Raw genomic sequence first — 26,452 nt, forward strand, 5'->3', positions numbered from 1 at the left:
CTTTTTAGAATACTGCTGCGCAGAGTGGGATCCTTACCTAATAGAATTGACAGTGTACATCGAAAAAGTGCAAAAAAGGGCAGCACGTTTTGTATTATCGCGAAATACGGGAGTGTGTCACTGTAGTGATACAGGATTTGGAATGGAAATAATTAAAACAAAGGCGTTTTTCGCTGCGGAGGAATCTTCTCACGAAATTCCAATCGCCAGCTTTCTACTCCGAATACGAAAGTATTTTGTTGACGCCGACCTACATAGGAAGAAACGACCGCCATGATAAAATAGGGAAATCAGAGCTCGTACTGAAAGATAAGTGTTCGTTCTTTCCGCGCAGTGTATGAGATTGGAATAAGAGATAATTGTGAAGGTGGAATAACAGAATTGTGAAGGTGGTTCGATGAATCCTGTGCTAGGCACTTAAATGTGATTTGCAGAGTATCTGTGTAGATGTGGAGCTAGGAATGAAGCTGTCCTGGAACGCTTTAATTAGAAAAAATGGCTAATAAAGAACACAATGACTCGACCAGATAGAATGGATGGACACTGACAATTGCACGAGTCGTTTCTGGAAATGCTTGTAGATGGGATGGTGTAAGGTAGGAACCACAAGAGCAGGTCTGAGTGAGAGTGCGTTGGGACGATCGCTGGTGAAACAGCATGCAGAAGCTAGGTTGAAATGAGGATAGCTGCCAAGCTAACTGCATCTAACCAGTATTAGGGTTAGTAATTTTTGAGAACATTTCTCGTAGAGAACATCGGGTTTCGCAGTACTTCAAAATGATCGTAAACAGTGAGCTGCAAGAACCCTTTTTGTAGGATTGGTGACCGCACTAGTTACAGACGAGTTTGTACAGTAATAAATATTTTCCTCTGTGCGTTACCATAAAAATTCGTCTGCATACATAGTGGAAGTTGTTAGGAACAAAAAATTTTCAGTTCACTAGTTTCTGCATATTTTCGCACAACCGTTCACAAAATGCGTAGTCGTTTGTCTTAGGGAGTTTTCACTAGCACCGCGTTAGCATTTGCTGGGCTCTCACATTTTGCTGTAGGCTGACTGGTTCCAGAATTAGCAAGGTTTCTCCCTTAATTTCTTCCGGCGATAAGATTTGCAGCTTACTGCAAATGCCTAGCTAGCTAAATGCTTCTGCTTTCTAGATGCACAGTTTACTATGTGAGGGAGCTTTAAAAGTGTGTTTGTAGCTATCTTCCGACGTTGTACACAATGCGTGCGTCTTAGGAATATATATTTATGCACACGAAATTAATTTTTCAGTTTTCACTGTTTACACTTTGCTGACAGCGGTCGGGGATCCAGTCGTGTGCAATATAGCGGCTGCAGCGCGACCCTGCAGTTCGACCAGCTCACGTCTTGTTAGACTGCTCGTAATTGAACATGTACTACTCCCTTCAACATTTTCGAGCATTCGTGAGCGCCTGTGTAATCCGATGCAGATACCGTCCCCTATCATTGCTGGCGGAAAGGAGTCTAGCTAGCACTGCATGACGAATGATGCGCATTTCTCCTGAAAATAATTATGCACGCTATACGCGTCCGTTTAGCAATGGCACATTATTTTAATCATGTTAATTCAGATGTTTACATCTGGATGTATTATGTCATCTGTGTGTTTCTACATAGACAGTTATGCCGTCATCTTTCAGTCATGCTTCCGGGACAGCAATATTTCTTCTTCCAGCGTTTGGGCTAATAATCGTGGAGCCATATATAAGGTGAGTCGGTGGCATGACTCGAGGAGTGTAGTAAACTAAATAAATAAAATACCGGGAGCAGAAATATTATTGTCCCAAGCCATCGGAAAAAGTTCGAGAAATACATCACAAGATGGTTAGTTGGACTGCTGCTGTCTTTTTTTTTTTTTTCAATAATCGTTTTAGTGGAGGCTCCAGTTTTGGCGTATTCTCATAGCTTTCCTATTTTATCACTTATTTAATGATAAAGTTAGAACCAATTTAGTTCCCCTGGTTACTAAATTATTTGATTTAGTCTTCAGTAACTGAAATTATTCAGTGGATTCTAGCAAATGTATTTTTCCTGGTTGATGCTGTGTATCTTCAGTAATCTACGTAGATATGTAGAGAGAATAACAATTTGATTTGTAGGCTACTGAGACAGCCTCTCATAAATTAGCCGATATATTAACACCCACTAATTAGGGAGAAACAGTAATTTCTCGTAGTGGTACTGGCGACAATCAAATTATTTCTCAAACAAATTAATTTCCACTTAGAGTTGGCAGCGGAAGGGACAGTCTTTAATCGTTCATAGCTATAACGGAAAAGTATGAAAGATGCATTCCGTACAAAATCTGCTATCGTGACGTCGCCTTTATCAGCTTACGTAAGTGGTTATCAGCACGGGACGAAATACCTGTCTCAGAAGCAAATAGGTGGTAGATGGCAGTTCGTTGGGCACGATGGAAAGCAACGGTTACGTTTCCATATTCGACGAGCTAGACGAAGACGCGTACGAATTCTTTTCTCGCGTGAGTTAATTTTATTACTCAGCGCACGGAAAATGCGTGGGAACCTTTCGGCTCAGATCAGGAAATGCGTTCACATAACGTTGTCGTTAAAATCCTTCAGATGGTTCAGTCATCTTTACTAATTGACCGTTGTTCATCAGACCAGTTTAAAATTTATTCCTCACACAGATTATATGTGGTACAGTCATGTTTCGTTCTTGATATAAGTTGTGTGGCAGAACTAAAACTTGGTATCGTTTTAATTTGGACTGCACTTCAGCCTCCTCACAGCCACTGGTTCCTAGATATTAGTTTTACCATGGTCATCACAAACATTCTTTGCAATGTGACTAGATCAGCTTTACTACTATGAAAAACAACTCAACACTGTTAATCAGAATGTGTGCAGTATGATAAATAACTGTACTTTAAGTAACCTATATCATCCACCAAAGCCTTTAAGAGTGAGCTTGACACTATGATTGATGTAACATTTTTGTGTCACATAATGTATTTTGGCTTGTGCAAAAGACTGTCAAAATGTGGTTATTAACCTGAATAACAGTATACTCCCACTATAAAAAGAGCATTGTTATTCATAACCAAATTGAAGTAAATGTATTTCCCATTATAGCAGTCTTGTACAACTTTTATGTAGACTTTGATTTACTTACTTTTTGTATTCGTGCTTTTAAATCTTCAGTTTTGATTGTTGTGTGTTAAAAAATGTCAGTTACTGAGAAAAATTTTGGGAAGGATGTTAGATAACAACAGTTAATATAAAACTGATACACAGTTCATTGAGGGAGAATGACAGAATTGTGGGAGGTTCTTCAAAATCCTTAGCGAATGGTGGATTGAATGAACCAGTTAAACTTTAAATGTTTGTTAATATGGGATAACCACACTTCCATGACAGGTCTTTAAAAACTGGATGCTTTAATGCTGCTGTCTTATTCAACATATAGTAGTATCATCTGAAATATTTGTCAAGTTTTCAGTGTGTATGCAGAAGTCAGTTTGTAAAGAGATTAAAGGTTTTAATATTAAATTTGTGACAATTAACCTAAAATTAAGTTATTGCTAGAATCCTGAGAAGCATTTGTGAGGTCTGTGAAATAAATGTATTCTTCTAGTGGCTTGAGTTCAAACTAAGCAAGTCTTATGTGACTTCAGAATTGGGTTAGCATATTGAACCACTTTGTATGATGCCAAAGAATGGGGACAAGAAGACAATTTCTGATAACTGCAGCTGATGAGTATCTTCACTACTCTGATGATGCTGATCTTCAGATGATTTTAAATATAGCACTCCAGTGTAAGCCTCCTATGTGTAGTTAGCTGAAATAGGGTATTTAACTTTACTTTTAACCAAACTACACTAGAAGAAACACTTAATGGATTTGACATGGTTTTGCACATTTTTAAAGATTATCTTTTAATTAATTTCATGACTCATAAAACACAGTATATTCAACTTCATTTCTATATACTAATAATGTCTCAGATAGTGTATCTGAGACTTGCTGCAATCCTTTACACAAGCAAATTCTAGGCATGTTGGTAGGAATCTCTTGCTCTCTGCTCTCGTTCTGTCTCTCATGGGCAAATCTATACCTCACCAACCTGATTTAATAAATGTTCCTAAATCAGTTGGGGCAAATTGTGGAATAACTCAGGCAGTGCCATTAAAAAGGCTAATTCTAATTGCTTCCTGTGTGTTTCGTTCTGAACCAGTACTCTTTCTGTGACAGTAGTGTCACAGATACGTTTGCTCTGTGGTCATTTCACTTTTTCTTCCAGGTGTAAATGTATGTGGTGTCAATATTATTACTCAGATTTAGTCAAGCACTACTACTTTCCTTGTAAATTGTATCCACTAGTTAGATATAAAAATGCATCTTGAAGATAATGCAGACTGTGCAAAAAGTATAATGAGGTGACACTGTAATAAAGTCCACTATTTCAAAGGAAAGGAATTCAGGGAAGTGAAAAGGCTATAAAGTTAATTTAACAGAAAACCCGCTGAAACATGAATGATGGGTCCTGTGACACAACTCTTGTTGTCTTAAAGACTGTAATAATCTGAACGGATATTTTCAGAATTTTTACGTGACTGCATAAAATACCAACTTACCATTGTCACAGTTGCATCATCCGCACTTTGACTTACCTGCAATTTCTACCTCAAGCTTAAAATTCTTCTGCCAAAAAGTGATTTCTGATGGCCCACATTTAAACTTCAGGTATTAAATAATTCCAGAGCTCTTCCATAGATGGTGTTGTGATAACCAGAGCAGACCATAAAAGGCAGTCACAGTAATTTTGATGTGTTGCCATCCAGAATCTGGTCTTTGAATGCGTTACTGTTCCACGAACCATCAGTGAAAAGGCAGCACACAATTATATTGTGATCCATATGTGCAGCACTCCATGAATGCTGTTCAGCTTCATGAGCCCTACAGTGCAACCCTATAAAATGTACCTGTAATTGTGTAAGAGGAATAGGTATTCTTTGTACTGGTGTGATTATATGCTATTGTGACGCTTGACACAATCATTCAGATCAGGCAGAAAGTGTCCAATAGGGCTGCTCAGCAGCACTTAAACTCCATTTTGTATAATAAATGGCCAAACTTTCTCAAAAAAGGTGAAGGAGAAATTCTGAATGGAAGTCACCTCATCTTAAAGTTCGTTTCTTTCTGGCTTGTGACAGAGTGAAAGTTCACAGTTGAGTTTATCCATTAACCAAAATATACTTAAAATGTTCAGAAAAACATTAGTTTTTGTCTACTGGAGTTTAGCCATGGATGCTTCAGAAGCAGTGCACTTCGATACTAATCATATCATGCTTACACAATTATGAACCATCCACAAATTTATTGTGTTTACTGTATTCAAAGCATGGTTAAGTTCACTTCCTTGGTAAATGTGGTTTCCTATTATTTAAGGAGAAATAATGGGTGTTGAAAATCAGGACTACAGAAAGATTTCTGTTTTATAAGCAGAAGATAGCTGGAAACATTCAGAATAGGCTAATAAAATAACAAATGTACTTTTCAAGAAGCATGTAAATAAGTCAATCAGACTTTTTAGAAAGAATTTAAAAATTTAAAATTCCGTCTGTGGTTTGAAACTATATTGCCTTCCTATTATTATTAACTAAGTGCTTTATTTCTGAAACACTTGCAGCCAAACTTAAGTAGGCAAAAACAAGTAAAATGTAGAGGGGAACTTAGATTAATCTCACTGTCATTATGCCTTAGTAACAGTTGGCTTCATTGTCTTTCGGTGTTATTGTCTTGTTCTTGTTTTGATACTAAGCACAGTATTACATGATATATAATTAATCATTAAGTTAAGGTTTGTACATTGAGTGATTTATAATTTTTTGTTGTTGTTACAGATCGACAAAAATGGAGATGGTTTCATTGATTTGTCAGAGTTACGAGAAGCCCTGGAGGTTTGCGGATTCAAAATTCCTGGATGGGAAGTTAGAAAAATAATAGCAGAATTTAACAGCCGTGGTTCTAACCATTCTGGCCGCCTCTCCTTTGATGAATTTGAGAAGGTATTTGTACAACATTATTATTTGTTTGTTGCTGTGATTAGGTGGCTTGTGGAAAGTCGTTCATAAAATAATGCTACAATGCAGAGTGATATACTGTGTAGTTGTGACAGTAGGCAGGTACAAGCAGAAGTATCGTCCCAGTCAGACTGTTGTGACATTTCATTCCTGGTTATGCAAGTTATGATCCTGTGATTTAAGTGGATAGATATTTTCGTGAAAATGCATCTGTGACATTGTTCTTTTACTCCATGCTTAACCACAATTTAGTGCCCTGGTTGTTCTTCGTGGTTTCATAAGGCAAATCTGCTGGAAGACCTGAAATCAATTGTAATTCAATTAACCATGTAACGTACCTAAACAATGAAAGGTAATGCAATTTTTCTGTGGCCACTTCAGCTCATAAATAAGTAAAAGTTTGCACAAGATATAGTGAGAGTTTGAACCCAAGAGAGGTTACTTGATAACTGTAGTGTCATTTCTAGCGTTATATATTGAGCAATTCGTGGGAGAAATATAAAGATGATACCAGTCACTGGTTTGAAAAATGAAAATGATGTTTTTTGGATTTCTTATGTATTTGATGTTCATTTATTGTTTTAAGAATTGTCATAGGGAGTCACTGGGCACCTATAGTCGGCAGGAAAGGTGACTGAGGTTGTAAACAGCGTTCAGTTGCCTTGTGCGCACTGAATTGATGCTCTGATCTTTTAATTGTAGTTTAAGTGCAGTATTTGTAGAAAACGGTGGATTCCATTGTAAAAGTGTTAATGCTTGTTTCTCACTTCACAAATTGTGTGCCAAATGACATTTATGACTGGATGCCAAGTGACAAAGTACAAACAATTCAGCAAAGTATGGCTGGTAGATGCTTATTAAATTCAATCTCTGTGCATTTTGAATAACACACCACCCTTGAATGATGCTGTAGATTCATCAGCAGCTGAATACCTATATGGTTCATAAATTTTGAGAAACTTGAGAGACAAGTAATCACATACTTCACTTGACTCAGAAGTGACTGAACTTAAGTGTTGACATGTGTAGCACTCTGGATTAGAAATATGAAGTGCCCAGAAAAATTGCATAAATCATCTGCAAGTGAAACAATCTGAAAAGAAGTCAGATGATTATAAGCACTGTCTTGAAAAAAGTCCTGCAAGTTCTTGCACTTCTGTTCATTTTTATTTTACATGTGTAGTTCCATAGGACCAAATTCAACATCAAATCTCCAAGCTCATAAAATGTTCCAGTACATGAATTACAATATAAAAGCAATAACAGATAAAATAAAATGTTTATGAACCCAAAAAGAGACAATCATAAGTTTAAGTAAATGCAATCAACAATATAACATAAGAAACAGCTTAATTTTTCAAGGATCTCCTTGATGGCATAGGAGGACTGATGCATGAGGAAATGCTTCGCTTTTGATTTGAAAGATGTGAATTACTGCTAGAATTTTTGAATTCTTGTGGTAGCTAATTGAAAGTGGATGCAGCATTATACTGCACACGTTTCTGCACAAGAACAAAGGATGTCGGATCCAAATGCAGATTGGATTTTTGTCTAGTATTAACTGAGTGAGAGCTGGTAACTCTTGGGAATAAGGTTTTCTACATGTCATGAACGTGTAAGTTCATGAACTTATAAGTATGAACTGCACTATTTGAAACAGAGCCAATGTTGCACACAACATCAATAATGACGCTTTGCTGTCTGTTGCTAAAGTAAGAGGTGAACCAATTGTGAGCTACTCCCATATTCCATAATGGTCCAACTTCCGGAGCAATATTTTGTGATCAACACAATGAAATGACTTAATTAAATCATAAAAGATGCCTTGTGTTTGAAAGCTATTGTTTAATCTGTCCAGTACCTCAGAGAGAGAAGAGAATATAGCACTTTCAGTTGTTAAATGACTTCTAGAGCTGAACTGTACATTTGACAGCAAATTGTCATATAAAATGATCAATTATCCGTACATATACAGCCTTTTCAATAACTTTAGCAAACACTGATGGCATAAAGTAGGTCTAAAATTGTCTACATTATCCCTTTTTATGAAGTTGCTTTACTACTGAGTATGTTAATGGTTCAGGAAACTGACCATTCCCAAAGGAGAAATTACAAATATGGCTAAGTACAGGGTGCACTCCATCAGATCCATGAGAGTCCTTAGTCTTCAGTGTTTTAAATTATTGACTCACTCCCCCTTGTCAGTATGATTGAGGAATATTTCAGACCTCAATCTTGGTAAGGCATTTTCCAAGGGAGTTATGCGATTCCCTGTAGAAACTTAAGTTTATATTTAATTCACCAGCAATGCTCAGAAAATGATTGTTAAATATTGTACATATATCTGACTTACTAGTAACAGAAATATTTTTACTACGAACTGACTTTATATTGTTGATCTTGTTCTTCCTTCAAAACTGACCATATTGTTTTAATTTTATTCTGTGAATTAGCTATTCTATTTGCGTACCATATACTCTCTTCCTTCCTAATAACATTTTTAAGCACCTTACAGTACTGTTTGTAATGGACTACTGTAGCTTGATTGTGACCACTTCAAAAATTTTGATATAATTTCCACTTCATTTTGCAAGATATCCATATACCACTAGTCAGCCACCCAGGCTCTCTATTAGTGCTAGTATCCCATTTAGAACACTCTAATGGAAAGCAACTCTCAAGATCATGAGAAATTTGTTAAGGAAAGCATTATATTTGTCACCTATTTTATCGGCATTATAAACATCCTGCCACTCTTCTTCTGTAATGAGGTGTAAATGTGACATTTGTTGGAGTATAAAAGCCTTTTCGTATTAAAATTTGTGCAGCATGGTCTAAAAGGCCGTTCACCCTTTTATTAACAGAATGGCCATCTAGTAATGAAGAATGAATGAAAATATTGTCTATGCTTGTGCTACTGTTCACCTGCACACTGGTTGGAAAAAACACAGTCTGCATCAGATCTTATGAGTTTAGGCGTTCTTCCAACATCCTTTTTCTTGCACAATCACATAGAAAATTAAAATTGAAGTCACCACGTATAACTAATTTTTGGTACTTCTTATAAGGTGAACAAAGAACCCTCTCTAGCTTGGGCAGAAATGCTCTGAAGTCAGGGCTAGGGGGCCTACAAAAAAGAACAATAAGTAGTTTAGTTTCACTAAATTCAACTGCCCCTTCACAACATTCAAATACCTCTTCAGTGCAGTGCCGTGATACGTTTATGGACTCATATGGAATACTGTTTTTTTACATACATGCCCACTCCCCCATTCTGCAAAGAACTCCTTGAGAAACAGCCAGCTAATCTGTATCGTGGTAAAGGAAGCATATGAATTGTCAAATTATGTAAGTGGTGCTCCAATATACCAATAATGTCAGTCATCATCTATAAGCAGTTCACTAACTTTACCTCTAATACCTCTTATATTTTGATGAAATATGCTAATTCCTTCTCTACTTGGGTACCTGACCTCCTGTGAAAGTGATTCCTTTGTTAGAGGGCTTCTTTCAAGCAGATACACCTATCAGCTGACTTAAAGCTAAAAAAGGTGCAGCTCTAACACAAATTACTACAGGAATTTTTCAGTGAGTGCTCCCACCACCACCCACAACACTGTCACCTATGAGCTTTGCCAGCTTCTCCTTCCCATACCTTTTGAGGTGCAGGCCATGCCTAGTGAAGCTATCTATTGATAGACACAGCTGGCACCCTCTGCCATCAGTGCTTTCTCCAGCCCCATGTTAATACACCTAACAGCAGCATTAAGATGAAGCCAATCATGATGCTGAAACAGTTGGTTGAAGTACACATTAGTGCCACCAGTTTTAGTAGCTATCTTTACCAGGTCACCACCTAAATCATATTCCCTGTCCATATAAAGACAGTTTCTCACTCCATCCACAGTCGCTACCTGATCCTCTTTTGTAAAATTCCTATATTACTCAGCTATGCTGTCAGTCACCTAAGCCAACCCTACACTTGGCTTCACAATGCTGGTCACCTGGTACTCACTACCCAAGACTTCCTGCAACTGCTGGCCCACACCTGTGCCATGCGAAGTACCTAGCAGCAGAACTTTCTTCTTTATGTTAGAAATTGCTATTGACTAAGGCTTCCTAACTGCTGAGGACTGCTACAGGTTTCTTACAGCTACAAGAGGCTCTTCCCAACTCAATTCTGACAGTTGGTCAAGTCTATTGGTTATATGCAAAGTACAACTGTCTGGATAACTGCTCCTCCTAGCTGCCTTCTTACCAACTGCCAGTTCTCATTCCACAGCACCCTTCACCCTCCTCGACCTATCTAGTTCCTCCTTTGTGTCTTGTAACTGCAAGTGAAGGACACAGATCTTACTCTCATGCTCTTCTATCAACTTATTTCTGCTACAAATTGTACATTTCCAGGAAAAATCTCGCTAGGATGCCCATTGGCTTCCCGACTGCATTCCCCCCCCCCCTCCCCCAAATGAAAATTCTTTGAACAAATCCCACACAATAACCCTTTACTCACAAACCTACAAGAAAGCCCACACTTCTCACTCATGAAAAATTTTTAACATTTACTGAAAAAACTGAATGTCTATGTTACCTAAGTTCAATTGCAACAGTAGAACTGTTTAAAGAACTTACAATAGTGCTCTCAAAATTCTCTCTACTAAGAAGGCAACAACTTCTATAAATACTACTAAACCACAATTAACACCAATATCACCAAAACTTCACACAATTTCTTAGTTACAACCAAAAATTCAAGTTGCCACTGGAACACTCAACGAAATTAAACACAGTGAATGAAAATTTTACCGAAATATTTGTAATGCCATATTCAGTAGCGCACCGTGGCAGAATTTTATTTCTTCCTTGGTTACACCACACAGAATGTTGTAGAAGTGGTCATGTTATGTATTTTGGTGTGCTATGTGTTGAAATAGGTTGTCTGTAAAAATTAACAGAAACGGACTGGCAGTGATGGAACATTACCAGTTTCAGTGATAAAACCACACTTTGAATTGTCAAAAGGCAAAATCTGTAATGTTGGAATCATTTTCGCCTCGCATTTGCCACAAATCTTCTGCTGAATTACCAGAAAAATGCACATTTTCAATGTTTTCACTGTCATCTTCACTAGAATTGTTTAGAAATGAACAACTCTCATCATCAAAATCACTGTCACTATCATTGTATCTTAGAGATTCCTTTAAAAGCTGTAAAATCTCTTCTTCAGAACTGAACATGAGCAATTAGCCACTGCACGTAGGCAAACTTGAATGTAATAATTCAAACATTCATTTAAATGTAACTGCAGCAGTTTAACACAGATTCCCCTAGATGGCAGCACGAAGCACCATTCATAGCTAGCATTGTCAGCTTCGAGAATTTAGCGTGTGAGAACTGCGAAAAATCATGTTGAATGAAGATCAACATCGGAGTGGAAAACAAAATTCACAATGTGTAGCACCACTCGATGTTAGAGTGGGAAGAGTTACATGTAAAAAAAAAAAAAAAGTGGCTGTCGGCGAGGGGCAGAAGACTTCCCATGGCAACACTACCGGACAGGAGAGTGAGTGAGTGAGTGAGTGATCCACCATCTAATGGACAAATAAACACCTCTGTTATCATATCTCTCTCACTCCATGAGACTCTGCAGAGAGGTTTGGAATTTAGAGCAGGGCATTGGAACCTTGCCAGGCCAATAGTTTTGATGAACTTTTTTTTCTAGCCCAAGGATTTGAACTGTGTGCCTCATAGTGGATCGCCACCACGCAAGTGTGCATGTGCTTCAGCAATTTGAGCAACTTCACAGCATAGAAACAGTACTAAACAGCAGATGCAGAATTACACTGTGACTGTAGACAGCAACTAAAGATGTACCCAAAAAAATTCAAATGCATTTGACATTAAATACCTTTTTATGACTGTAATATATATATATATATATATATATATATATATATATATATATATATATATATATATATATATATATATATATATATATATATATATATAAGAGGCGGTGACTACTGTGGGTAAATACAGAATTCTTGCTTGTCAGAACTGGTTGGCTTCATGTTACAGATATAGAGGACAGCGACTTGAACCCCAGTTGATGCCATACATGCTCCCTTGGACTGATATATTTTTCCTTACGTATAAATTTTTCAGCTCATCTCCTTCAGAGCATGAATGACATACCTCACCTGATGACTTTATTTCTGGTTTGAGGGGGTTCCAGGTATCTTGAATAAAGCTGGCAGACAAATGGGAGATATAATTGAATATGTAAAAGAACTCTGAGCAACAGTATCAGTCTGAGTACTGCTTAAGTCAGAAATAAATTAAATATACCTGCCCAATTAGGGTTTTCTTGTAGGATGTCATTCGTGATTTTCAATGGAGTAAATTTCTTGTTGGAGGTTTAGCACTTCAGAGCTTTAAGTTTTACTAAATTTGGTCCTCTCTGTCTTTGATGTTGAAGTCATACTGTTTCATTATTATCGACTGGCTGAAGTAGTGGAGAGGGCTACTACTACTCAGTAACATGTGATCGTGATCAGTTATGGCAACAACCGTGAATTGATGAAATTAACTGCAGGTGGCGTAATTCTTGTATTAGAACAAAAAGCAGAAACTCACATTTTTCGGTGCTCCTATTGTGTTCTGGCTGAATAAACCACTGTGTCAGTTATTTGTAGCAACTGCTACTGGTTGCAGAGGGGAAAATGCCATGTTGTGCAGGTAGTGAGAAAGATAAGTGTAAACAAGATAAATGTGATTGAGGAAGGATGGGTTGTTAAAAGTGACATGCGAGGACAATGGAAAATGTTCAGTATGATATTGAATTGTAGGTTGAAGCATTACAAAAGTAAGTAGAATGACTAGCCAGGCAACATTGCTAGAGTGAAAGCACTTGGTTCATATTATGCAACCATCTGTAGGTCATGTGCTATGTATACAGTCTCAACGGGAATACTGTTAGAGAAGAAGAAAGTTGATGCACTAGTGCTTGTAAATGATTCATTATACTGATTGAGATCATGTTGCCTGTGCTATGCAAATACCTCGATCACATAAAAAATTAAAATTCGAGAAATGCAAAAATATGTGGAAGAATGTGAATCATCGAATCTGTATGATCAGTCCATGAATGAATGCAGCAGTAACACATGCAGTGTTCTTGTCACGTACGCCACTACTGGATAGAATGTTTTGTAAGACAATATGTCGTGGTCTGTCATTATAAATGTCATTTACGTGTGACGTGTGGTGTTAGTATTTGGTAACAATGCATTTGCCAATAGGCAGTTTGTCAGTGCATTTCTATATGATCACTTATTAAGGTAGAAAACCAACTCAAGTGAATCCTACATCTAATTATCCTACCTTGTTTATTCATGAAATATTTATCATGTATGTAACATTTTTAATGAATTGTAACTGACCAGTGAAATGTCATGTATGACAGATACAATTATATCAGTGGAGCTGTTAATATGTTTACAGTTCATTCTTTGTACGTAGTTCAGTTTCCCCCTTAACAGAAGAAAGACCCTCCCTTCAGAGGTAAACGGCCATTATAGATTATCAGTGAAAGATTTAAAGGACTTTTCTTGATGGCGACTGTGTTACTAAGTGACTATCCCAGAACCCATTACCAGTTGCAAGTTGCCTACCCAAAAGCTTCCATGAGCAACAAAAATTTGATTTTCAGTATTTCACATTATTGACCAAATTTAAAAATTTAAAATGTTGTCATAATCTATTCATTAAGAGGTATAATGTTACGTTAAAAGTTTTCAAACAATAAGACAAGTATTACAGCCAGAAACCGTTCGTTGTGAGGCAGCATAACCGATGGCATGCAACTACCTGGACTTGATTCATCCAGTATTTGAGAATGAGGGCACTTAGCGATTTCCAACAAACTTCACACAAAATTTGAAACCTTTATCAAACCTTTTGTCACTGACATCTTCCTCAGAATGATGAAAGGAAAAAGATTTTATCACTTACCACCTTTTTTTCCTGTTCATTCAATAAAACTTCACATCAGACACGTTTTAATTTTTTACTTCTCTATTGCCAACTGTGTTCATAACACAGTTTGCAGACAGTATCCACATATACAACTGAATATATCTGCAAAATTAGAACTTCTTCCAATCCATATGTGGCATACAGCAAACCAGTGCTTAACAGTATTGGTTAAAAATAGTCTTGGTTGCAATTTCAGTTTATTTTTCAACGATGGACGCAAGAGGCACCAAGATCTGCATAACGCATTCCCGTTCACAGGAGCGAGTAACAGAGTAAGATGGGGGCTTACTGTTACTCGCTCCTGTGAACGGGAACACATTATGCAGATCTTGGTGGCTCTCGAGTCCATCTAGAAAAGATAATCTAAAGATGCCTAAATAAGGCAAAACGCGTTGTTGAAAAATAAAAACCTAAAATTGCAACCAAGATTGTTTTTAACCAATATCTGCAAAATTATGTCACTGTAAGATACCCGGTGCAGGAACTACAATGTCCTGAACACTGACATGCATGAAAAACTTGGTTTTGCTTAAAATGGAGCGCAGTGAGGGCACTTAGCGACTTCCAATAAACTTTAAGCAAGCATAATTTCAAATATTTTCACAAATTTTCTCACTTAAATGGTTAATGTCGAATATTTAACACATTAATTTATATGTAAAGTAATCAGACATTTGAAGCTGTTTTATGCATGGTAGTTTGATTCTTTAAAGAAGTGGGGTGTATTGGTTTTTAGTTTGTATTAATAACTCATTTCAAAATCATTACTTTCCACAGATCTGATCACAAGGTGGTGATTTTTTTAAAGTCACGAATATGGAAGAAATAGGATTGTAATAAAGACATTTGCATTTATCACTGAGTGCAAAACTTTTATTTACCCAAATACGCTGTTTGATGATGTAGTATAGGACTTGGAATGATGTATTATAGGCCAAGTTCTGTCATTGAAATCTGGATACATAACATGGGCCAGGAAACTACTTCAAACAGTTCTTATAAAAAGTAAAACATTGTAACAACTACATAGGACTGCATTTTCATATAGTTCTTCTTCAGTCAACATATAGTGTTTTTGGCTCTGGTATTTATACAGCAAGTATCATGCGAACCATTGTTATGCTACTTGTAACAAGTATTACCAGTACTGCTGTCTTGGTAAGTTCTAAGCAAATATTTAAGTGTTGTGTAATGCTAACTGATATTACCAGTGTTTTGAGGATTTTAGTACTGAAGGTAAGCAATTACTGGAGGTAAGCAATGATGTATGTGAAAACAGTGCTGGAAGTGAGTGGGAGGGAATAAATTGCACTGATTAAGAACTGATATTATTAAGATGGAGTGTTCAAATAAAAATATAGTGACCCAGTAGTGTGAGGATTACTGCAAATGAGTCATTTTAAAAGAACGTTTTTCAGAAATTGATTGGGCCTACATTCGTTTCTCTGCCTGATTTAAAATACACTGAAATATGTACCATTACAGGAATAACAACTTGAGGAGCAGAAAAAGGGGCGTGAGGGGGGGGGGGGGGGGAGGTATAATCAGGTTTCTTAGGTCGAAATTATGTATAAATCTCATTTTCATACTTCTAAAAAGAAAGCAAATAGGTGGCCATGCCTTTAATATCTCTGTGTAGGCTCTGCTCATTCATATACAGGGCTATTACAAATGATTGAAGCGATTTCATAAATTCACTGTAGCTCCATTCATTGACATACGGTCACGACACACTACAGATACATAGAAAAACTCATAAATTTTTTTTCGGCTGAAGCTGCACTTCAGGTTTCTGCCGCCAGAGCGCTCGAGAGCGCAGTGAGACAAAATGGCGACAGGAGCTGAGAAAGCGTATGTCGTGCTTGAAATGCACTCACATCAGTCAGTCATAACAGTGCAACGACACTTTAGGAGGAAGTTCAACAAAGATCCACCAACTGCTAACTCCATTCGGCGATGGTATGCGCAGTTTAAAGCTTCTGGATGCCTCTGTAAGGGGAAATCAACAGGTCGGCCTGCAGTGAGCGAAGAAACGGTTGAACGCGTGCGGGCAAGTTTCACGCATAGCCCGCGGAAGTCGACGAATAAAGCAAGCAGGGAGCTAAATGTACCATAGGATGGTGCTCCACCACATTTACATCATGATGTTCGGCATTTCTTAAACAGGAGATTGGAAAACCGATGGATCGGCCGTGGTGGAGATCATGATCAGCAATTCATGTCATGGCCTCCACGCTCTCCCGACTTACCCCACAGAAAGAAATCGCATGGGGTTTATGTGAAAGATTCAGTGTTTAAACCACCTCTACCAAGAAACGTGCCAGAACTGCGAGCTCGCATCAATGATGCTTTCGAACTCATTGATGGGGACATGCTGCGCTGAGTGTGGGAGGAACTTGATTATCAGCTTGATGTCTGCCGAATCACTAAAGGGGCGCATATCGAACATTTGTGAATGCCTAAAAAAACTTTTTCAGATTTTGTATGTGTGTGCAAAGCATTGTGAAAATATCTCAAATAATAAAGTTATTGTAGAGCTGTGAAATCGCTTCAATCATTTGTAATAACCCTGTATATTTCATTCTCTTTTTAACACTTCGGTAGTTAAAAAAAGTACTCTGGCAGTGAAGACTGGCAAGTGTAATGTCCTTGAATAGTGTTAATTATCTGAATGGTAAGTTAATTAGGCCATCTTCCAGTAATGGCTACATTCAGCTAACTATACCTGTAACTCTGGTGTCTGTTATTTCGGACATGTTGCAAAGAACAGACACCATTTTGATCCTGCGGCCACTATGAATTGAGAAGAAAAGGAATAAAACACATTAGGTGCCAGTGGCCATTGACTTACATCATTGGGGCAAGTTAAAAATTTGTACCGGACTGTGAATCAAACCCAAATGTCCTGTTCACCAGGCAGATGCACTGACTACTATGCCATCTGGACACAGTGGTTACCATAACTTAGCAGGCAACTCTAGCACGCCTATCGTCAGACCCAAATTCTCAACTTACACCACACACTACTGATGCAGTGCCCCTGCTCATGAGCCTCATTACTTGTGGCATCTCATTGATTCCCTTAAGAGTTTGAGCTTGGTGTGCATCTACACTGAAGGCCAGTGACAGCCAGTGAACCCTTCTGTGCGTGTGCACACAAAGCTCGAACTGCTTCAGGAATCGCTGAGATTCTGTTTTTTGTTTTCTTGTTGTGATATTGTATTTTTGGTCTACATTTACCATCTTTGAAGTTTCAGTATTTGTTGAGTACTACTGCAGGTTTGACTGTGAATGTGCTTCAATATACAGATTTTAACCCTCTATTTACTGGAATGCTAAAAAATACAAAATCAGGGCTCAAAATTTTTACTTCAATACTTCAACTGTTATTGAATTAATACCAAATTAATTTAAAAAATCATACAAATTTATTAAAACACATAAAAGTCTTGACAGGATTATACAGGCGGAAGTCCCAAAAAATCATACGGCAAGTGTTATTGCTTTTGGTGATACTTATAAAAACAGTTATTATTATTATTATTATTATTATTATTATTGACACACAAGATGATATTACACTTTGAATGAGGTAGAAATTCCACTTTTGTAGATGAACAAAGGTCACATCTGCCTCTCGAATTGATAAATGTTGGCCAATGAGATCCAGTATTCTGAAAACATATGTCATTTGGTACTGAAAATGCTACCTTTCTTCTATTTGGAATGGAAAGAGGAGAAGTTTGATCATCTTTCGGCCTTCCCCATTTTTTGGACATCTGCTTTCCAAGTGTGAGTAGCCCAAGTGTAGTTTTATGTTTCAAGTCACAGTGGAAGTGTCCCTTTTGTGTCACAGTATGAAATACAGGAATTCACAAGGGTCATTTCTACCATTGCACAAAACAATCCGTACAAATACTTTTTTGACTTTCTTTATTTCATAAAGACACCTAAACATGTCAGCTTTATCTACACCACCCGTGTGTGCATTATAATCTCGTACAGCTATCAGTGCTCCCACTTCAATCTTTGTTCCCTCTTTCTGGGTTCTGGATACAGTGCATATTTCATTTCCATGATAATTTGAAAGAAAGTGAACTGCACAATTGTCCACCCACTTGACAAACAAGAGGTCCGTGTCTGAGAATCTAAAATCAAACTCTCCTCTCTTCAGACACTTACCTGCTACAAACTCTGGAAGTCCTTCACGTTTTGGTCATACAGTACCACAGGAATAAATGCCAACGTCCTTCAGCTGCTTAAAAAGCTTAGGAGAGGAAAAATAGTTATCCATTATAATGATTAGCCTTTTCCTTCTAAAGATTTTGTCAAATTCAATACGACAGAACCCTCTAAACCAAAATTATTTTTGGAGATTTTAGTGGAATTTATTCTGCTTTCCTTGGTATATTTCAAATTCATAAATATACTGAGACATGTCTGATGATGTGCACCAGAGTTCATATCCTCTTTTGATGGGCTTCATGAGATTATATTATTTGATTGGAAACCTTCCTTTGAACACCACCATACTTTCATCAATACATTGTACTCTTGCTGGATCCCTAAGTTTCATGAAATTCTTGTTCAAACTCAATACTAGTGGGCGCACCTTATACAGTTTATCAGAGTTGGTGTCTGGGATTGAAAGATTGTCATTGACATGGAGGTTGTCAATAATTTGGAAATATTGCTTGTCATTGTATGCTTTACTAGTGGAACACCTAAATTTGGGTCGCAGGACCAGTAATCTTGGATTCTGGGTAAACGGTGGTAACCAAAAAGAAACTGTAGGCCAAGAAGTGCATATATGTCATTGGAGGTTATTACTGGTATGCATCTTTGTTTCTGCTGGGAATATAAACTGCTTTGGATAAAAAGATTTTCTACAATGTCGATGTCAAAATAACACAGGAAAAAGTTAACTGATGTATCAGTCCTCAAAGTATTCTAAAGCTACTCCTGAATGTTGACTAAAGATGGGTATTTTTGTGGAGAAATTCCTTTTCTTCCACTGCACAGCAGAGGCAGGTACAGCTTGAATATTTTCTTTTCATTCTCCTCCTCTTCTTCATTTGCATTTACTGTAGGTATTGCTGTATTTTGTGTAGAGCTAGCATGTGCCTGAAGAGTTTTTGCATTATTATTCTTTGAATTACTAATCATTGTTTCATCTTCACTGCCATCACTACATTCAAATGGTGTGTCAATATCATCTGGAAAATTTTCTAGTTCAGTAAGAATTTCGTCGTCTGTAAGACCTCTTCTGTAATAGGTTGCCATAGCCTAAAACAAAATAAATAGCATTTTTATTTTTTTATATAAAATGAATTGCCTTATTGTCATCAGCAACGAAACATTTTTTATTTTAAAAGAATATGAAACGTGAAAAAGCTACATATGTCAAAAGTAACCTAACGTCAATACAACCTCAGATTGTGACTCCTAAGTACCAGTCATATTTCACATTATGATTGAGTAGTACAACGGCGCTGTACAGACATTTTATCAGAATTAACGTTAGTATTTATAAAAGTTACTAAATAAATATTTTCACTCACATCAGTGTATCTATAAACCTAATTTTTATTTTCGTAACTTCACAGCATTATTTCACACACCAAGCAGCCATTTGCAGCACAGACGTTTATATTAGAGTCTGCTGTGTACGCTTTCAAATGGCGCATAGTCTGTGCTGACATCTAGTGTAGGAAGCATGAACTTTTAGGAATGTGACGTGTGTCCCTACAGGTCTGACGGGCTGTTGAGTTACATAATTCTGCACAAAACATGCCGGGACAGCTAAGTCCTGCAAGTAAATAAAGGGTTAAATGACTACCAATACCCCTAAAACAGGAAAGTGTTCTCTGTAGCATGTGTTTGTAATTAGAAGTGTCTGTTTTCTGGACACTTCTAATTTTTAATGAATAACAAAAAATACCATCATTAAGTTGGTGAAAAAGTCAAAGGATTGTATAATTTACAATCACATATTTTAACAAGATATTTTAGCATTCTTGAGTTCTTATTTACAATTTTGTGATTATGTTGTAACTATGTGTTGTCCTTCAATTTTTCTTTGTCACATTCAATCACGAAATGAAATGTGCCACAATTATAAAGATGTAGGTCACGGAAATGACTTGTCACAATTTGTATAAAACCTTAAGAATTACTTCATGGTATTGGGGAATGAAGTAGCTATCTTCCAAGAAATAAGTGCAGCTGTTTGTCAGTGATAGCTGCAGTTCTTGTACTACAGTGTCTCGCAAAAGGCTTTAATCGAAGTCCACTGTTAAAAATTGCACAGTCTCGGACTTGTCAGAATGCATTTTGCAGACTTTTACTTTTCCACAATGATCTTCACCCTTGCTACACTAAAATGTGTTAAATTTAAATTCTGCTCATTGGAAAGCTTACCTATCTGATACGCTCAACATGTACATTCCAGATAACATGAACACCATGCAACCTGCCAGCACCACAGATCTGCTCAAGGGCATCGATGGACTAGATTACATTCTGAATAAAAGAGATTTTCTGCTCATTCTTGAGACAAGAAACTTGACTTGAATAATCAAAAATGCCATGAATTGTTGCATATGTTGAAAGACTTAGTCATTTGCCACCTGTATAAATTTCACTTTATGTAGTAAAAGATTTTATTAAACAGCATGTTATTTGTTTTCTGCAGCTCTGTTTAGATCTAAAATCAAATGAAGTTGGAAACACATTTAAGAAAGTTGTGTCGAAAAAAGAGAATTTAGAAACACTTGGAGGAATGTCAGATGCATCTAGTGAAGGTACAACACATTCGGTGAGGTTGGAGGAGCAACTGGCATTTTCTGATTGGATTAACACAAATCTGAGGCTTGATCCTGATCTGAAGCACTTACTACCTATTGACTCAGAGGGCAAGACACTTTATGAGAAAGTAAAAGATGGTATTTTGTTATGGTAAGTAATGTCCTTTACCATTTTCTGATATTATTGTATATTTGCTGTGGTGTGCTTCTGTTTGAACACCAATACATCTTCACTGGTAAGATAAGTACTCAATGAATAATTTCAGATATAGTTAGAAACTTACTCTAGTTACATAAGACTGTAAATCATTCCTTGATGGGAAGAGACCAATCGCCTTTCATGAAAATATTACTGTAAAGTACAACCAAATGATTATTGTGATTTGATTGTTGTTAGCTTTTGTTATTGCTATTTGTAACATTTGTAAAGTAGTTTGTAACCTTTATGTGTAAACTGATAATGATAGTGTGCTTGCAAAGATGTATGGTGTGTGTTTTCTTTGTGTTTATTTTTCTGTTCTTGGTGTCATGCACCCCCCTCCCCCCCACCCCCACCTGCCCGACCATCACCTCGCTCCCTCCCTAGATTTCGGGAATTATTATTAAGAGGTTAGCTGAAACTCTTTGCTTGGGTATGATAAAAATGCACCGAGTTTACAAAACTTGATTTATACAGTGGTTGGTAATTACATCACCACTTGACAAATCCTGAACGTGGTTTTAAAAGTTCAGTGTTTGACATCTTGTTTCTCGTAGTAGTAGTAGTAGTAGTAGTAGTAGTAGTAGTAGTAGTATCATTCCTGATAGTTTCATTTTCCTAAGTTAGTTGAACTAAATATCAATAAATTGCTACAGTAGAATATATTCAAACTATATTTGAGGTGTACTGAGGGCTTAAAAAACCCTGCTAGCTAGCGTTTAGTTATAGTAATATAACTTATATGTCAATAGGAGGTTGCAGATTGGAAATGTGTAAAAGTGGGCATTATCTTGTTGGCTGGAACATTATGTGTGACCAGCAATGAAAGTTTGCATAAGGACACTTGGATTTCATCATATAATTCTGCAACCACTGCCTTGTGATTGACGACCAGTGTGAATTGTGTCCTTAAGTAGAATGTTTTAAAAGTTTTAAATTCTCACATTGTTAATTGCAGTGTACACTTGACTACAGGGCAAAAGCAAGTAAACATGTTAGTAGAAATGTTTAAAACTGTAATGTGTGTTCTCAAAGTTGCAGTTCATTGGTCATTCATTCATTCAGTAATGTCTTCTCACTAGTTGTGAATGTATTAGTCTAACATGAGAAAATCAGTCACTATGCTCCTTTCTTATATTTTGTGTTGAGATTTACCTTCACAGTGTAAGTTTTCAGTGCCTTACTATTCTGCTGTGTGACTGGACATATTGTTCTTGTAAGCATTTATGTAATGGAGCAGTCGAGAACTCTGTGGTGGTCCGGGGGGGGGGGGGGGGGGGGGTGGTGGTGGTGGTGGTGGTGGTGGTGTTGAGTTAGACTAGATGATGATGATTCAGTCATCATTTTGGTGGAATAGTTTCATTATACTAAGTGAAGTGAAATGTTGGTGCTTTGATTGTTGTCATTGATGCAGCAATATCTTAGATCACAATGATTTTAGCTTGCTGCACAAATAGTGAATGCATTATTTTTGGGTCAGGGATTTTCTCTGCCTCGTGATGGCTGGGTGTTGTGTGCTGTCCTTAGGTTAGTTAGGTTTAAGTAGTTCTAAGTTCTAGGGGACTGATGACCATAGATGTTACGTCCCATAGTGCTCAGAGCCATTTTGCATTATTTTTTCTTTGAGTCTATTTCTAGTCGCCCATTTCACAAATGAAAGGAGTTGCCCTTTCTTGTTGTTCTAATAAAAGAATGTCCTGTTCATTTACATTGCCAATCCAATTTGTTTGTTGATTGGAGTGACACAGTGGTAAGACACACGAAGGTGGGTTCATATCCCCATTTAGCCATCCATATTTAAGTTTTTCATTACGTCCTTAAATTAATATGTATGGGCAATGGAATGGGTGATCTAGTAAGGCTGTATCTGATTTGTTCCTCATCCTTGCTCATTTAAGACAAATGTTAGTGCCCAGTGGTCTTGGGGAAGGGATGTTAAGATTTAACCTTCCTTTCAGTCTTGTGTTGCAGTCCACTGCAGAAATCTGAATTATGTCGTAGCTGAGAATAACTGCTCCCTCCCTTCCTCCCTCCCCAATCCCCTATTGTATGTTGTTATCTTTCAAGTCCATGTGAAACTTTAACTATTTTTTCAGTTACTAGAAAGCTGTTTGCGTTGTTGTAAGGTGTGAAGTAATTACGTTAACATGAAGCATTCATGTTAATTGTGAAGTATTCATGTTAATTGACTTTCATTGTGGAAATAGCTTGCTTTGTCCTCAGTTGTTGTTAACAGCTTGATAGTTCTCTTAATGACCTGAAGGATAGTACTTAGTGTTAGATTTATTAATCACATAGATTGATAAAAACGCCAGAGAGAGGTGTGCAGTGATATAAAGCTTGTATTTTAAAGATTGTGCATGTTTTACTCAGAATAATGGTTTCACTAACGTAGCATGTAACCTTTCCTGTTTGCAGTAAGATAATAAACCACTCTTGCCCTGATACCATTGACGAAAGAGCCATAAATAAGAAGAACCTGACTCTGTACACAAAGCATGAAAACTTAACTCTAGCGTTAGTATCATCCCAAGCTATTGGTTGCAATATAGTAAACATTGATGCACATGACCTTGCTAAAGGAAAACCTCATCTGGTCCTTGGTCTTTTGTGGCAGATTATAAGGGTATGTACAATATGTTTTTGTTTCTTTCATGAAAACTGTTGTAGATTGTGAACTATATGTAAAAGATGTGTGTTAAGACTGTGAAAAAGTACACTGCTCATAAAAATTAGAGGGACAAAATTTTAAACACCTGTGTCATTCAGGAATGTTTGGAGTGAAATACATTTGTCATGGAAAACGAAACCTTTATTTAACGGAAATATGCATATCCCGTTCTCTTCTCATGACACAATTCGCCACTGTGACCACAAATTCAATATACTGTCATAAACGAAGTGGAAACTCTTTCAGTTAAGTCACGTAAGGCATAAAAAGAAACATTTCAATATCTGGTGGGCCTTCCACATGCCACTACTACCGCCTCTCGTATTCAAGGCATGCACCTGACAAGTCTGAGAACATTTTCTTGCAGAATTTTTTTCCCACTCCTCAGGAAGGACCTCTGCAAGTTGCAAGAGTTTGAGGTGCTACAGGACGGAATATCCCATAAATGTTAAGTAGAATTGAAGTCAGGCCAGTCGAAAATTTGAAGTGCGATGTCCTGTGATGTTGGCATGGTGGCTGCTGGTGAGTATCATCTCACATTGTCTTGTTGCAGGATAAACTGGGGACACATTACAGCTGCAGTGGGCACAGTGTGACCCAGTACAATCTCATTGATGTACCTTTGAGCACTAAGTCAGCATGTGAGTATCTGAAAGTCCAATCGCCTATGAGTTCTGGTGCCCCTTCACACCATGACTGAGCCGCAACTAAATCTATCAATTTCCTGGACTGCTGCTTCACTATAATGTTCACCACGATGGTGACATATATGTATATGCCTATTAGATCATGTTAGACGAAAGCACGACTCATTTGTAAACAATACATTGTGCCATTGATGCAGCTGCCAGTGCCATGCCTATGTACCTCAGCAAATCAAAGTTGATCTGGCGTGTGCCGATCAGTTAAGCGAGGGATGTGATGAGGTCTTCTTGGTCTTAAACTGGCTTCATGGAGTTTGTAGCATATTGTTTGGCCACTCCTGCTGCAACTAATTGCTGCTCTTAGATCATTTTGTAGGTCCTGGCCACTCTGTGTACTGGCAGAGAGAACTGTTAACCATACATCAGTCACCTCTTGCTGATTTCCCCCCCCCCCCCCCCCCCCCCTTGCCCTGGCTTTGTGTATATACAGTGAAGCCCTCCTTTAACACTTTTCAAGGGACTTCAAAAAAATGATGGGAAATGTGGGAAATAACGTTTTAAGCTCTAAAAATTATGTATAGGATACCCCCTTGCACTTTATGCGTGATATATGTACATAACAAGCATCGAAAGACTTGTCAGGGACATGTTTATTATCTAATGAAGGTTTATTATCGAATAAAAACTACAGATGTAACTGGCACTTATAACTGTCTGGGAAGTAGGAACATGGGACTCAATTTCATATGTCATAATAAATGTTTTTGAAAGCCTGCAGCTGTCATTCATTATTTAAATAATAAAATATTGCACTAGTTACATATTTTTCTATGCTTAGCATGACAAGTTTTGACAATTTATTCTCATTGTCAAGTGCAAATATGTAAATAAGTATTTTGTGTGGTGTTTGAGTATGTGTTGTTCAGCGACTCTTGCACTGTAGTTGTCTTTTTGAGGTTATCTGCACTTGACAAAAAGAATAAATTCTCAAACCACGCTTTGCTCAGCGTGAATAAAATACATAACTGACGCTGTGTTTAAACTAAAGACATTTGAGTGATGAAAAGTGTATGATGGTGTCAACTAGTGCTCCAAGTGGCCATACGCTGAAACATTCTAAATATGGTTCGATAAAGGTGTCACAATGATCACAACCAACACGAAACTGCGTTTGTGCAGTAAACACAGTTTGGAAATGGTTGTGACTGGTCATGATATCTTCATTCGAACGAACCTAGTTACTCCCATCAGCCACCGTGCCAAGTAGAGCTTGGCGGCTGTGGGAGATACGTCATAAATTTGTCCAACTTTTACACGTTTACCAGTTCAAATCTGCTGAGTAGAGTGGCCTGCTGTCAAGAAACTTAACCATGTAATACTTGGAAACACTACTGGATGGCCAACATCATTTTTTTCTCTGCAAACATCTTCTGCCAACATTTTTTCTCTGCAAACGTTTTTCTTTTTCCCCTCTGCAAACGTTTTTCTTTTTCCCCTCTGCAAACGTTTTTGTTTTTCCCCCTCTGCAAACGTTTTTGTTTTTCCCCCTCTGCAAACGTTTTTGTTTTTCCCCCTCTGCAAACGTTTTTGTTTTTCCCCCTCTGCAAACGTTTTTGTTTTTCCCCCTCTGCAAACGTTTTTGTTTTTCCCCCTCTGCAAACGTTTTTGTTTTTCCCCCTCTGCAAACGTTTTTGTTTTTCCCCCTCTGCAAACGTTTTTGTTTTTCCCCCTCTGCAAACGTTTTTGTTTTTCCCCCTCTGCAAACGTTTTTGTTTTTCCCCCTCTGCAAACGTTTTTGTTTTTCCCCCTCTGCAAACGTTTTTCTTTTCCCCCCTCTGCAAACGTTTTTCTTTTCCCCCCTCTGCAAACGTTTTTCTTTTCCCCCCTCTGCAAACGTTTTTCTTTTCCCCCTCTGCAAACGTTTTTCTTTTCCCCCCCTCTGCAAACGTTTTTCTTTTCCCCCCTCTGCAAACGTTTTTCTTTTCCCCCCTCTGCAAACGTTTTTCTTTTCCCCCCTCTG

The 26,452-nt window shown here is 37.5% G+C and overlaps 1 protein-coding gene across 2 annotated transcripts in view; it reads left to right on the plus strand.

The window, feature by feature from the left end:
- LOC124721183 (plastin-2) overlaps positions 1–26,452 on the plus strand; it is a 233,724-nt gene that overhangs the window by 84,343 nt on the left and 122,929 nt on the right. Inside the window, exons 1-4 of one of the 2 annotated variants that reach the window (XM_047246022.1) lie at positions 2,420–2,507; positions 5,893–6,057; positions 20,807–21,069; positions 23,536–23,743. In XM_047246022.1, the coding sequence (XP_047101978.1) occupies positions 2,439–2,507; positions 5,893–6,057; positions 20,807–21,069; positions 23,536–23,743 (705 nt within the window). In that variant the 5' untranslated portion in view covers positions 2,420–2,438. Of the gene's footprint in view, positions 1–2,419; positions 2,508–5,892; positions 6,058–20,806; positions 21,070–23,535; positions 23,744–26,452 lie in introns of those variants that run through there. The other variant, XM_047246023.1, reaches the window with a different exon arrangement.

The sequence above is a fragment of the Schistocerca piceifrons genome, chromosome X (genome assembly GCF_021461385.2).
Source record: "Schistocerca piceifrons isolate TAMUIC-IGC-003096 chromosome X, iqSchPice1.1, whole genome shotgun sequence".
Classification (NCBI taxonomy): Eukaryota; Metazoa; Arthropoda; class Insecta; order Orthoptera; family Acrididae; genus Schistocerca; species Schistocerca piceifrons.